Below are 12,081 nucleotides of genomic sequence, written 5' to 3'. Positions count from 1 at the left end.
CCTTCTCCTGGAGCCCTTCCGCTTCCTTCCCCGTCCTGCGCCTTGCTTCCCCCTCCCAATTCTGCGCGCTGAACTCTATGGTGCCTTGGAGGTGCGCTTCGGCAGGGGGCGCGCTGGGAGCGGGGCGGCGCTCTGCGCCTCCCAACTTCCGGTGCTTTATGGTAAGACCGTCGGAGAGGCGCTCTAGACGGTTCGGTCCTTTCTCCATGGCTCGGCGGTACCGGGCCGGGCGGGTGGGCGGCGGAGCCCTGTTACCCCGCTGAGGTAAACCGGTGGGCGGGCGGGACCCTCCGCCATGGAGCCCGAAACGTTGGAGGCGTGCATCAGTGAGTGCGGCTGGAACCGCTTCTGACACGACACGGCCCGGCCGCGCCGCCGGCGGGCCCCGGCCGACACCGGGGGGGGCGGGCTGGTATTTGGGGGAGGGGAGGGCAGTGGGGTGTGAGGGAAGGGGTGGGGGACCGTCACGGATAGGGTCTGGGGGTCGCAGATAGCGAGGTGTCGGGGTGGGCCTGGAGGGGTTGGCTTGGGGCAAATGGGGGTGTTGGGGCCAGGCGTGAGGGGTGGGTGGTCGTGGGGTCGGCTGGGGTCTGAGGATGGAGACCCTGGAGCTGATGGCAGGGCAGGGAGAGAGTCGGCAGGCGTCCGTCGCAGCGGAGATGGGTCAATGTGCGCCGGTGGCGGTGAGAGGGTTTGTGCGCCGGGTTTCTACGGGAAGGTGCGAGTGGACGCGAGTGTGTTTCTCCCGACACGCCGTCCTCCGCTGATGCATCTGGTGGGGTTGGCAGGGCGGGAGCGGGAACGATGTTGCTCCTCACCTCTACAGGGTGGGAGCCTGGGGAGATTTTTCTCACCGTCCGTTTCTCTCACCCGCAGACAAAGCGACAAACCCCCTGAACAAGGACCTGGACTGGGATGGTATCAATGCTTTCTGTGAGCAGCTCAATAAGGAGCTAGAGGGGTAAGTGCTTCATCCTTCCCCCAGGCTGCTCTGGGTCACAGCCTGGGTTATGATTCCTCACCCAGTAAAATTCAGTGGGGTTGTCCTGAGAGCTGAACAGGCACAAAGCTTCTCAAAGTGGGGGTGGGTGGGGGGTCCTGGTCTGCTAACAGAAGGTTCCCCCAGGGTTTTGAGGTGTCTTGGTGCCTTATCAGTGCCTTAAACTTGCAACATGCTTTTCAACCCTGGACTCCTAGGCAGAAACACAGGTACCAGGCTTTTCAGCAATAACGGGCTAGCTTTTTTTCTTCCCCTTGCTCCTTCCAGTCCTCCGCTTGCTACCCGACTTCTTGCCCACAAGATCCAGTCTCCGCAGGAATGGGAAGCTATCCAGGCCCTCACGGTAAGGGCATCTGCAGGCTGGTAGAACTAGGTGGAGGGCCAGGGTGTGGAGTTGCTCCAGTTTGACTGGAGGAGCACAGGAAGCTTTGAATTCCCTCTGAGAAAGCCCTGGAGCACCTGGGCCGTTGGGTGGGAGAGGGGCTGAAGGTCATTCCACAAGAGAGGAGGGGTGACTGGTAGGAAAGGCCTTGTTGCTAGGAAGGATCATAACCTGTTGAAGTTGATAGGAAGCTTTTTGTCCTTTGTTGTGGTGGACTTGGCAGTATTAGGTTAATGGTTGGACTCAGTGATCTTAAAGGTCTTTTCCAACCTAAATGATTCTATGATTCTTAATGGTGTTGTGGATCCACGCTGTGAAACCCCGGTGTTTGTGAGCTCTCTAAGGGGTTCCCTTTCCATGGGCTGTTGAGCCACCTTTGCAAAGACTGACCCCAAAGAGGAAAATCTTCTTGCTTCCCTTTGGGAGGGTGCTTGGCCACCTGGGACAGCAAGGGGGTGTCCCTCCGCACTGCTGTGAGGATAGCCATAGGTTCCATGCCTGGCCAGGGTGGAGCAGGAGGGAGCTGGCTCCTGAACCTGCTGCTGACCCCATGCTGGGGCTCACCTGGCCCCACCTGGCCCCTCTCCCCAGGTGCTGGAGTCCTGCATGAAGAGCTGCGGCAAACGCTTCCACGACGAGGTGGGCAAGTTCCGCTTCCTCAATGAGCTCATCAAAGTGGTGTCACCCAAGGTGGGTCTCAGAGCATTGTGCTGGAGGGGACTGAAGCCTGGTGGCAGGAGGGCTTTGGGAAGAAGTGGTGGCTGAGCAGAAAGGTCAGGCACCTGCTGGGATGTGGAGGAAACAGGGCAGTGCTAGTAGGAGGTTTAGTCCTTGTTCCCTGGTGAGTTTTCTGTTGGGAAGGTGAGCTTTCACCCCTCTGCTCCAAGCTGATTCTTCATGCAGGAAGCTGAGAGCCAGCTAGACATGATGCAACCAGTGCTTGTGAGACTACTGAGCTCATGTGCGTGCCTGGAGTCACCTTCCCTGCAACTCTGTTGGGCTCTGTCTGTGCTGCATGTGCTCAGGAACCTCCCCCAGCTTTGACATCGTGACCACGTCTCTCTGGGGTGTCCCAGCCTGGTTGAGACACTCTCTGAGGGCAAGCCCAGGCCTGGTCAGTGGTGCTCTGACGAGTCCATCTGAAGCACCACATCGTTACCTGCTCCTCTGCTGATGCTGCTGGTCCTGCAGCAGAATAAGCTGTGCGTGCTCTCCTATTCAATCAAGGCAGTTAACACCAGCAACTATAGAGTTAAGGGAACACAGACTAAATATGACTAAGGAAAATCTTCGTCTGCCAGTCACAGCTTGTGATCTGTGTCAACAAATAGTCAGGGACAGTGACAGCGGCATCCTAAAGTCCTTGCTAGGCGCCCTAGAGAATGTCCTGTACCTTAAGCCACTGGCCTCCGGTGGCACATGTGCTGTTTCTAACACCAATGCCCCCAGCAGACCGAGGGGAGAAGGGTGAAGGATGATTGCATGGCAGAGGGAGAGCTGTAACATTTGGACATCTCACTGCTGGGTGCTGGTCATCTGGAGCTCAACTAGTTCTAAAGGGTGCCAGGCTTTGGAGAGTGCCCCTGAGAGAGAGAGAGAGAGAGAGAGGGCTGGGCCCTGCCCTAGGGACCGTTACCCACAGTCCTTGCCCTCTCCCAGTTCTGCTGTCCCCTTGTTCCTGGAGGGCTGCTGTGCCGAGCAGCTCCTGTTTGGAGTACCCTTTCCTTCACAAGGTGACAAAGACCTGCCTGAGCCTTCCCACCTGTCCCTGTGTGTTGCTGAGGGGCTGCTGGTGCAGCGCTTCTCTCACCTCTTGTGTTTCCTGTGGTGGAAACCAAGCACAGCATAGAACGTGTTGCAAGGACCTCGTGAGCTTTCCTGCTTGCTTCCTCTTTCCTCCTCCTTGTGCCGTTGGGAACGGTCTCACTTCTCCTCGGGGAGGGGAGGAGAGGAACAGGCCAGGCTTGCAACGGCTCAGATCAGCTTCAAGCCACCACTTCTCTCTTCCTCCAGTATCTTGGCAGCCGGACACCAGAAAAAGTGAAGTCAAAGATCCTGGAGCTGATGTACAGCTGGACATTAGGGCTGCCTCACGAGGTGAAGATCTCAGAAGCCTACCAGATGCTGAAGAAACAAGGTGAGAGGCAGTGGTCTGAAAGAGGAAGGGGCACGGACGGTTTGCTCTTCCCTGTTTTTTGTCCGGGTAGAATCCAAAACATACTCTCCCTTTCCTGTTCCCAGACCCAGCACATCCATCAGTCTGGCTCAGCACCAGGGGCAGGTGCAAGAGCAGGTGCCTTGGGGCTCCTAGCTGGCCAGAGGGAGTTGCTGGTGGTCTGAGTTTCTTGATGAGTTGGAGGGGACATCTGCTTGCTCCTACAGGAGATGGGGCACTGGAAAGGTCTGGGACTGAAGGGTTGCGAGTGCTTTGGCAGTTGATGCTGGGTTTTTCTAAGAAAGGATATTTAATGGGAGTGGAGGGCTGTTCTTCCATGAAAACACAATCCAGGATCATGGGTAGCAGGAGCAAACCCACACACCCTCAGTCCCAGCTGGGTTTGGTGGGCCATTAGGGAAGAAAGGACCTAGGTGGCAGCCCCATCCCCCAGTGGGGCGAGTCTTCCTGACCTCTCCGTTGGTGTCTACTGCAGGGATTGTGAAGTGTGACCCAAAACTGCCTGACGATGCTCCTTTTCCACCGCCTCCCCCTCGGCCGAAGAACATCATCTTTGATGATGAAGAGAAATCCAAGGTAAGGGCTCTGTGCAAGGAGAGGGACAGTGGGCAGCATCTTCCCTGCTCCAGGATCTCCTATCCCCTTGAGGCAGAGATCCAGAAAGACTCACCCCCCTGCTCCACATGCTCTCCTTCAGAAAATGCATCACAGGAATGCTGAGGGCCCGCTCCAAAATCATGATGAAGGAAACACCCAGAGGTGGGGCATGTGGGTCTGTTTGACCTTTGGAGCACTTAGCTGCAGGATGGTGCAAAGGGTGAAGTGCTGACATTAGCCCAGCAGGTTCTGGGAGGTTTGCTGCTGTGCTGTCTCCAGGCTTGTGAGTTCCAGGCCATGAGGTTTAAATCCCAGCCCCAGATGCTGCTGCTGTTATCTCTTCCCCACCCCCAGCACTGCAATCTGCTTATTGCCCAACTACGTATACCCTCCTGGACCCATCCTATATTGCCTTTCCATCAGAACTGTGTCACCACTCAGGCAAACTGCTGCATTATCAGTGCTGATACATTTAAGCAAGTATTAGGCTCCTCTGGGTCTAGTTCTGCAGCAGAGGTGTGATCCCAATTTGCTGCAGGGGATTTATTTTGCCTCCATGGGTCACAGTGTGCAAATGAGGATTTGTAGGTGGCCAGTGGCACTGTTCACTGTCTGTGGAGGGGGAGAAAAAGTGGGAGCTCTCCCTTTGCCCCAGTTGCACCTGCAAAGAGGCCTGTGAAGAGGTCCGAGTAGGAGTCCATTACAATCCCATGGTAATTCCTGCGAAAACCAGGCTTTCTGTCGTTCTCAGTACTAGTGCTGCTGTGCTCCAGGGTCTCCATGGTGCGTAACAGGCAGGGAGGAGCAGGTTTTGAATGCAGGGGATCTTCAGGGGAGGACCTATCTTACATAACCAGAACCACAACGGGAAAAGGAAGATCGGTTGTACTACTTCTCTCCCTGGTCTCTGATGGCCCACAAGCTCTTGTGGCTGGGCTTTCAAATGGCTGGCATTGTCTGCTGCCTCTGCCAGATACGGGTTTGGGGCAGCGGTAGTAACTCTACTGGCTCTAGTGTTGCACGATTGACTCTGGCTGCCACTCGTCAGCTTGGGCTCAGAGATAACTTCTCTTTTGCAGATACTGGCTCGTCTCCTGAAAAGTTCCCATCCTGAGGACCTCCGGGCTGCCAACAAGCTCATCAAGGAGATGGTTCAGGAGGTGGAGCTGGGGGGTCATGGTCTGGGTGGCAATGCTTGGCACTAAGGGAACAGTGGGTCTCTGTCCTCATGCAGACATATGGAGCTTCTGCCCAAAATCTTGCAGCAGCAGCAGCTGCTAAAGAGTCCTTGTGTGATTTCTGCCATCCCTTGGCTACTTGAAGGAATGGCTGTGGGCGCTTTCTGTGGCCCAAGCCCTGCTGCAGCACTAGATCTGCAGCAGTTCCATCCCTGTTTGGCAAGTGCTGGCCCAGAGATGATCTGGAGTTTTCCACTGGAGTGGGAGCTGTTTTGAGGGCAGCGTTGCTGTGCCTTAGTCCAGGGCGTTGGTGTGTTGGCTGGCCCAGCCTTCCTCCTCTCCAAGTTGCAGACAAGAGCAAGGACATCCTTCCCTATGTGCTTCCCCTCCAGGACCAGAAGCGCATGGAGAAGATCTCCAAGAGGGTGAATGCCATTGAGGAGGTGAACAACAATGTGAGGCTGCTGACAGAGATGGTGACAAGCTACAGCAAGGGGGAGACAACAGAAAGCAATGAGGACCTAATGAAGGTGAGGAAAGGCCATCCTAGCACCCTCCCTGGGCTTAGCAGAGATGGGTGACCGTTATCCCCCCAAGTTCCTCTTGCCTGTTTTGTACCCCCAGCTGAGCATCCTGCTGCTTGCCTCAGCACCCCTTTCTTCTCTCCCCCAGGAGCTGTATCAGCGCTGCGAGCGCATGAGGCCCATGCTTTTCCGGCTTGCCAGTGACACAGAAGACAATGATGAAGCTCTGGGTAAGCGTATCTGGCCTTTCTCATTCTGTCCTCCCTCTATCCTCTTTCAGGGAGCCTGTGCTTCAGCTGCCCATGGCATGGCATCTATCAGTAGTTGCTGCTCTGTTTGGGGTGACTGCTCACTGTAGGTTAGTTAGTCTATGGCTTGGCACTAAGCAGGGGCAGTCAGCGGTGTTACAGGCCTCCTCTGCTTCACTGTAGGAATGATGCTTAAGCTTGTCCTGCTGAGACTGACATGGAAGTGTCACGGTACCCTGGTGCAGTCTGCAGCAACAATTGTGAAAGCGCTATCTGCAGCGGGCTGTTAGCAGTTCCTTGGGCCTTGCTTTGAAGAAATAGAGTTGGGGTATAAAAGTCACTCTCTTTGTTTCTTCACAATTTTCAAACTTACTTCCCACCTATTCTGTTGCAGCAGAGATCCTGCAAGCCAATGACAATCTGACACAGGTGATCAATCTCTACAAGCAGCTTGTACGGGGAGAAGAGATCAATGGGGAGACGGTGGCTGGTCCCCTTCGAGGTGAGGAGACTTGGGGAATGGGGACAGGAACGTCAAGCAGAGGGACCCTATTGCTGGTTTCCTGCAGTATGTAATTGCAATGTAAGAGAAGATTGAGAGAAGTGGAAAGGTGAAACCTGCAGGACGTCAGACTGGGACTGGTGAGATCAGGAAATTGGCTTGTAGAGATGACTGATGCATGAAGAGAGGGAACAGGAAGGGAGAACAGAGGGGGAGTTCCCCCTCTCAGGTGTGAGGAAGGATGGGAACTGGCCTCAGCACACTGGATAAGGGTTTCTGTTTCAGCTTGTTCCTTCTTTGCAGGCAGCACCTCAGCACTTCTGGATCTGTCGGGCCTGGATCTTCCAGCAACAGGCCCTTCCTACCCAGCCTTGCCCACCCTTTCAGGTGGCTCAGCAGTCCCCGTGCCTGACCAAGCTGGCTCTGTCTCCTTGCTGGATGATGAACTTATGTCTTTAGGTGAGAAATCCAGAGCAAAAGCTCTTTATTCTCCTTGTGGCAGGAACATGAATAACGGAGAGCTCTGGGAGAGGTGAATAATGAAAGACCAAGAGGTGTCCTTCACTTAGTGTGAGGCAGAAGGAGGGAAGGACTCTGCTATGATTCTGAACTTCAGTCCCATGCGGTTTTCCTGGCTAGTCAGAGAGAGCCTGCAGGGATGTGCCCTCTGATTTGCTCTGGGAAAACTGACCTGGCAGGTAAATCAACAGTGATGCAATGGCCATCCCCAGATGGGATCACAAGGTTGGATCACCCCCAGCTCTTCATCTTTACTCCTTGCAGTTGAAGTCATGAGCAGACAACAGATGCATTGGACTTCCAGAACTGTTGACATGGATATCTTGTGAGGTGCCAATCCTAGAAGGCTGTAGAGTCATGCTTTTCCCAACAAAGTGTTTTGTTTCCCAAGATAGGTGCTTTGAGTACAACAGCATGAAGTAGACAATGTGGTCAGTCGGGCTTGCCAGCCGGGTAGTATTCACTACTCTGCCAATTGCAGTGAGAACTAGACTGTAAATGAGGATCTCTGGGCAGAAAAAACACTATTGCCCTCCCAGCTCTCCCCCATGCAAGGATGGGGGCCAGAGATGGAGACCACATTGGTGGTTCTGCCTTGCTGCTTCTGTGTCTTATTTGGGCCCTGTTTAATGCTCTTACCCACTTGGTAGCTAAGCTTCATGTTTGCTTTTACCCCTGGCAGGCCTGAATGACCCAGCACCGCATCCTGCCCAGGCTGGTGACAGCAGTGGCTGGAACAGCTTCCAGGTAACGTGCTGGGAGCCAGGGCAGAGGGTGGGGAGGGTGGTGAAAGCAGCAAATGGAGTAGGTAGGGAAACATCCCACATCTGATGGTTGGTGCTGATATGCAACCCTGCTTGAGGGACTCTCCCGTGCACTCTTTTTTTACAGTCATCAGATAGCACCGAGCTCAGTATCACCCCTATCACAGCAACGCCACCAGTCAAAGCAGAAGCTGGCGCATCCTCCCCAAAACCTTCTCCTTTCACCAGTGGCCTGGACGACCTGGACCTCCTGGGCAAGACTCTGCTGCAACAGTCTTTGCCTCCAGAGTCTCAACAAGTGCGATGGTAAGCAGGGATAGTGCAATCCTGCATCTCTCCCCATCATTTCCATTTTTGGGGTGCTGCACATGACATTTCAGTGCCCTGTTCCACTCCTTGCTCTCTCTCTCCCTACAGGGAGAAGCAGCAGCCACCCCCGCGGCTCACCCTGAGGGATCTCCAGAACAGGAGCAGCTCTGGCACCACAGCCCACAATCCCAGCGCTCTGCCCGTGCTCCAGAGTGTTTCCCCTAACCCCACGCTGCCGCTGACCTCGGAGCTGTCTGCCCCTGCTACGCTTCCAAAAGCTGCCACCGCACCAGCAGGAAGTACTGCAGTCCCACCACGGCCTCCTGCCGCCGTGCTGCCCCAGGAGATCTCGCTGGCCAACATCACTGTGCCTCTGGAGTCAATCAAACCCAGTGAGCCAGGGTGAAAGAGGGGGGCAAGCTTGGGGGGAACAAACCGTGCACACATGGAAGGGAAGAATGTGAGGAAACTTTTTGCTTGTTGGATTTTGTGGAGGTTGAGGAGGAGTGGTGTCTCTGTCACTTGTATGGAGTTTGGGTGGTGGGGAAAGGTTGCTGCAGGGCCAATTCCCTCCTGGCTGACTGCTGCCTGTCCCTGCCTTTTCCACAGGCAGCATCCTCCCTGTGACGGTGTATGATCAGCACGGCTTCCGTGTCCTTTTCCACTTTGCTAAGGATGCCCTGCCCGAAAGGCCCGATGTGCTTGTGGTGGTGATTTCTATGCTTAGCACAGCCCCGCAGCCCATCCGCAACATTGTCTTTCAGTCTGCTGTCCCCAAGGTAAGGTGGCTGCAGCGGCTGAGGTCCCCAGACTGGGCTGAATTATGATTCTGTCTTTGCAGGAAAGGCAGGGTGGGTGGAGGGAGCTCCATGGGACTCAGAGCAAGTTGTGTGGCCTTCAGATTAGCAGGAACCAGCACAATGTTTTTTCTCTTTGAGTAGACAGTGGAAGGTCCCCAAATACGGGAGCAAGGTCTCTGGCTGCCAAGTCCCCCTCAGGAATGTGTGGTGTTCTTCTCTCTCCCTAGGTGATGAAGGTGAAGCTACAGCCTCCCTCAGGCACAGAGCTGCCGGCATTCAACCCCATTGTCCACCCCAGTGCCATCACGCAAGTCCTGCTGCTCGCTAACCCACAGAAGGTAACGGCACTGTCCCTGAGGCATGAGCAGAGGCTGGTCTTGCTGCCTGGGCAAAGCCTGCCTACCTTGTCTCTATTCCCTCTGCTCTCTGCAGCTTCCTAGAGACCTGAATGGTTTGTACCTCATGCCTTTCTTCCCCGCCCTTCTGACTGCTTATCCTTTCTCCCCTGTCTGCAGGAGAAAGTGAGGCTACGGTACAAACTGACCTTCACCATGGGAGAGCAAACCTACAATGAAATGGGGGATGTGGACCAGTTCCCCCCACCGGAGTCCTGGGGAAACCTCTAGGGCCACACATTGCAGGCACTACACTGCAGAGTCCTCGGGAAGCCGGCCCTGCAGGGCTGGAGCAGCCTGAGGAGGTGGGGAGGGCGGGTGGGGGGCTGCCGCTCACGCTCTATTCTCCAGGCGGCCGGGCGAGGGCCGGAGGGAGTGTGCCTCAAGGAGGAGAGCAGAGACGCCAGGAGATGTTCATCCCACAAGACTAGGAGTAGAGTGGAAAGCTTCGTGTGGGTGAACAGTTGCCTTCCCTGCTCTTCCGAAGGCGACACTCCCTCCCCAGTCTGTCCAGCTTCTCTTCTAACCCTGCTTTCCGCCTCTAGGTGCAGTGGGGAATGAGGATTGGGGAGATTTAACAGCCTCAGCCTGGGGCAGGGCCTAGCGAAGGAAGATCCTTTTCCATGTCTGTCCCCTCCATGCTTCCCAGCCCTTCAGCTGCTTCATGCTCTGTGGTGCTCCCCCTTGTCCCCCTTGCCCCCTCCTTGGAGCTGGGCCCCAGTGGTTCCCTGCGTGGTGGGATCACACTGGAGCTGGTGTGGAGCAGGCTGGACAGATGTGTCTCCAGCACTGGAGAGCAGGCAGCTGCCCTTGCTTTGCGGGGGGGTGAGGGGGAGTGATCTCCTATCTCCCTCCTTCCAGCTGCTTAGAGAGCTGTTGGTGGGAGGTGGGCCCTGGAGTGGGACCCCCGGTGCTGGGGGGGGGGAGCTGAGTCTCCCCACAGCCTCCTGCCCAACAGGGTGAGGACATGGTCTTCCTCCCCCTGACTGGGCTGGAGAGTGTGGTGGGGCAGGGGGCTTTCTCAGCTCTTCAGTGTCTTCTTGCCATGAGGGGCTATAGGAATCGAGGAGAGACTGGAGTCCAGCCCATCACTGGGGACACACACTACTAAAGCTCTGCACTGGGGGGGTACGGGGGGGGGGGTATAGCTGTGCCTTGCGCACCCTTGCCCACAGCCGTGGGCAGCCCTGGCTCCCTGTGGCAGGGAGGGGGCTCGCCCCAGCCGCCTGATCACTGTGACACAAGAGCGGGGATCTGCAGGCACGGAGGAGATGCAGGGGTGGCACATCCCCTAGCAAACCCCATCCCCATGGGACTTGGCAACCACGGGAGCTGCTTCCCGTCCCTAAGCTGGTTTTAAGAGAGCCTGATCTTAAAAGCAGGGGCAGGCTGCGTCTCTGCTTCGGCTTGCCAGAGGTTGGAGGCAGCGAGCGGGGTGCCTTGCGCTCTTGGCTTAGGGACGGCAAAGGTGAGGTGTCTTGGAGCTGGGCGCAGCGAGCAGTAGAGGAGAGGGGGAAGCAAGGTCTTTATGCTGGTGTTCTGCTGTGTCTTACTTCCCTTTCTGGTCTCTTTTCAGGGTTTTGTAGGGGTTTTTTCTTTGCAGATCTTGTTTGGTTCTTGAACAGACTTGTATATATTTTCAGTGCAAAATTCTGTAAATGGAAGAAAACAAAAAGATTTAAAATGAAACGCCCGGCGCGAAGAATCTGCTGTATTTATGGGAAATAAAGAGTTCTTTCCTGATCCTGTCCGTCTGTCTTTTGACCTAAAGCATGTATTTTCCCCTCCCCTGACCCCCGAGGAGCTGTTTCCACCCTGCAAGGGCTCGTTTCCATCTCAAATCCTGCCCCTGCAATCCTGTAATTCATCCCCCACTCACCCCGGGGCCTTGCCATGATGATTTCCCCACTCCCGTGAGCAGGGAGAGGGGATGGTGGAAGTCCCCCAGCTACTCTCAATTCCTGTTTGAGAGCAGAGTCACTTCCAGGCTGCGAGCTGGGCGCTGCCTGCTTCCCTCCTTCCCCGGGAAGAGACAGTGGGCAGGGGTCAGTGCCCCGCAGCCCCCGAGCTGCTTTTTTTTGTTTGCAGCTTTGCCAGGGGCTGCCTCTCGGAAGAAGTGGCTCTATAGGGGCAGTTTTATTGCAAGGGTGCAAAGAGGTGGATCTGCTCTGGCGAGCAGCAGCGCCAGCACTGGGATCAGGGCTCTGATGTTGCATGGGAGGAAAGAGACCACAGCTTGGCCACCACCTAATGCAGCCAGCAAGGGTTTGGTGGGGCTTTTCTGTCTTTGCAATAGGTGCTTGAAGCCCTTGTCTGCTTTCAGCAACCACAATGCATGTTAGGAACACCCCTGGGGATTGCAGCTGGGGGATCGGATGTGCTTGGCCACAGGTTTAGAGCAATCTGGTGTTTTTGGGCAGGGAGAACTGTGCTCCCTCGCCCAGTCTCTGCTTGAAAACAGCTGCTAGCACTGCTTTGCTATGCACTCACTGGAGGCTCGCCCCCGCCACCAAAGAGCTGAGAGCCCAGCAGTCCCCAAATTATTGCTCCTTAGGCTTTGGGGCACAGGTGGAGTGGCCTTTCCACTTCTTTTTCCTTTGCTGCTTCTCATCTGCCCACAAAGCTGACCACTTCCCATCTGGGCTTGTGTGCTAGTTCCTTTGCCAGCCCCATGTAACCCAGCCAAC

General features: G+C 55.7%; 1 protein-coding gene across 3 annotated transcripts; it reads left to right on the top strand.

The window, feature by feature from the left end:
• Positions 1–23: 23 nt before the first annotated feature.
• Positions 24–10,311, top strand: GGA1 (golgi associated, gamma adaptin ear containing, ARF binding protein 1). Of its 3 annotated transcripts, none has more exons than XM_069807295.1 (17): positions 24–161; positions 877–961; positions 1,268–1,343; positions 1,974–2,072; positions 3,396–3,519; positions 4,034–4,134; positions 5,235–5,315; positions 5,726–5,863; positions 6,006–6,087; positions 6,500–6,607; positions 6,911–7,066; positions 7,809–7,873; positions 8,018–8,196; positions 8,308–8,591; positions 8,809–8,978; positions 9,227–9,337; positions 9,515–10,311. In XM_069807295.1, exons 4-17 carry the CDS (start codon positions 1,989–1,991, stop codon positions 9,623–9,625), a joined length of 1,794 nt encoding a protein of 597 aa, XP_069663396.1. In that variant the 5' UTR covers positions 24–161; positions 877–961; positions 1,268–1,343; positions 1,974–1,988; the 3' UTR covers positions 9,626–10,311. The 3 variants fall into 3 exon arrangements, with proteins under 3 accessions (XP_069663396.1, XP_069663394.1, XP_069663395.1); XM_069807293.1 differs by lacking the exon at positions 24–161 and adding an exon at positions 168–326; XM_069807294.1 differs by lacking the exons at positions 24–161; positions 1,268–1,343; positions 1,974–2,072 and adding an exon at positions 168–326.
• The last annotated feature ends 1,770 nt before the right edge of the window (positions 10,312–12,081 follow it).

Source organism: Haliaeetus albicilla, chromosome 19 (assembly GCF_947461875.1).
Source record: "Haliaeetus albicilla chromosome 19, bHalAlb1.1, whole genome shotgun sequence".
NCBI lineage: Eukaryota > Metazoa > Chordata > Aves > Accipitriformes > Accipitridae > Haliaeetus > Haliaeetus albicilla.
The sequence above is the reverse complement of the archived record's forward strand: the minus strand, read 5'-3'. Positions and strand labels throughout refer to the sequence as shown.

Excerpts from the sequence above, each read along its gene's own strand:
- GGA1 (XM_069807293.1), top strand. The coding sequence starts at position 296 with ATGGAGCCCGAAACGTTGGAGGCGTGCATCA. Across the intron at positions 962-1,267 it reads CTCAATAAGGAGCTAGAGGG|TCCTCCGCTTGCTACCCGAC; the intron begins GTAAGTGCTTCA and ends TGCTCCTTCCAG. Across the intron at positions 6,608-6,910 it reads GGTGGCTGGTCCCCTTCGAG|GCAGCACCTCAGCACTTCTG; the intron begins GTGAGGAGACTT and ends CCTTCTTTGCAG.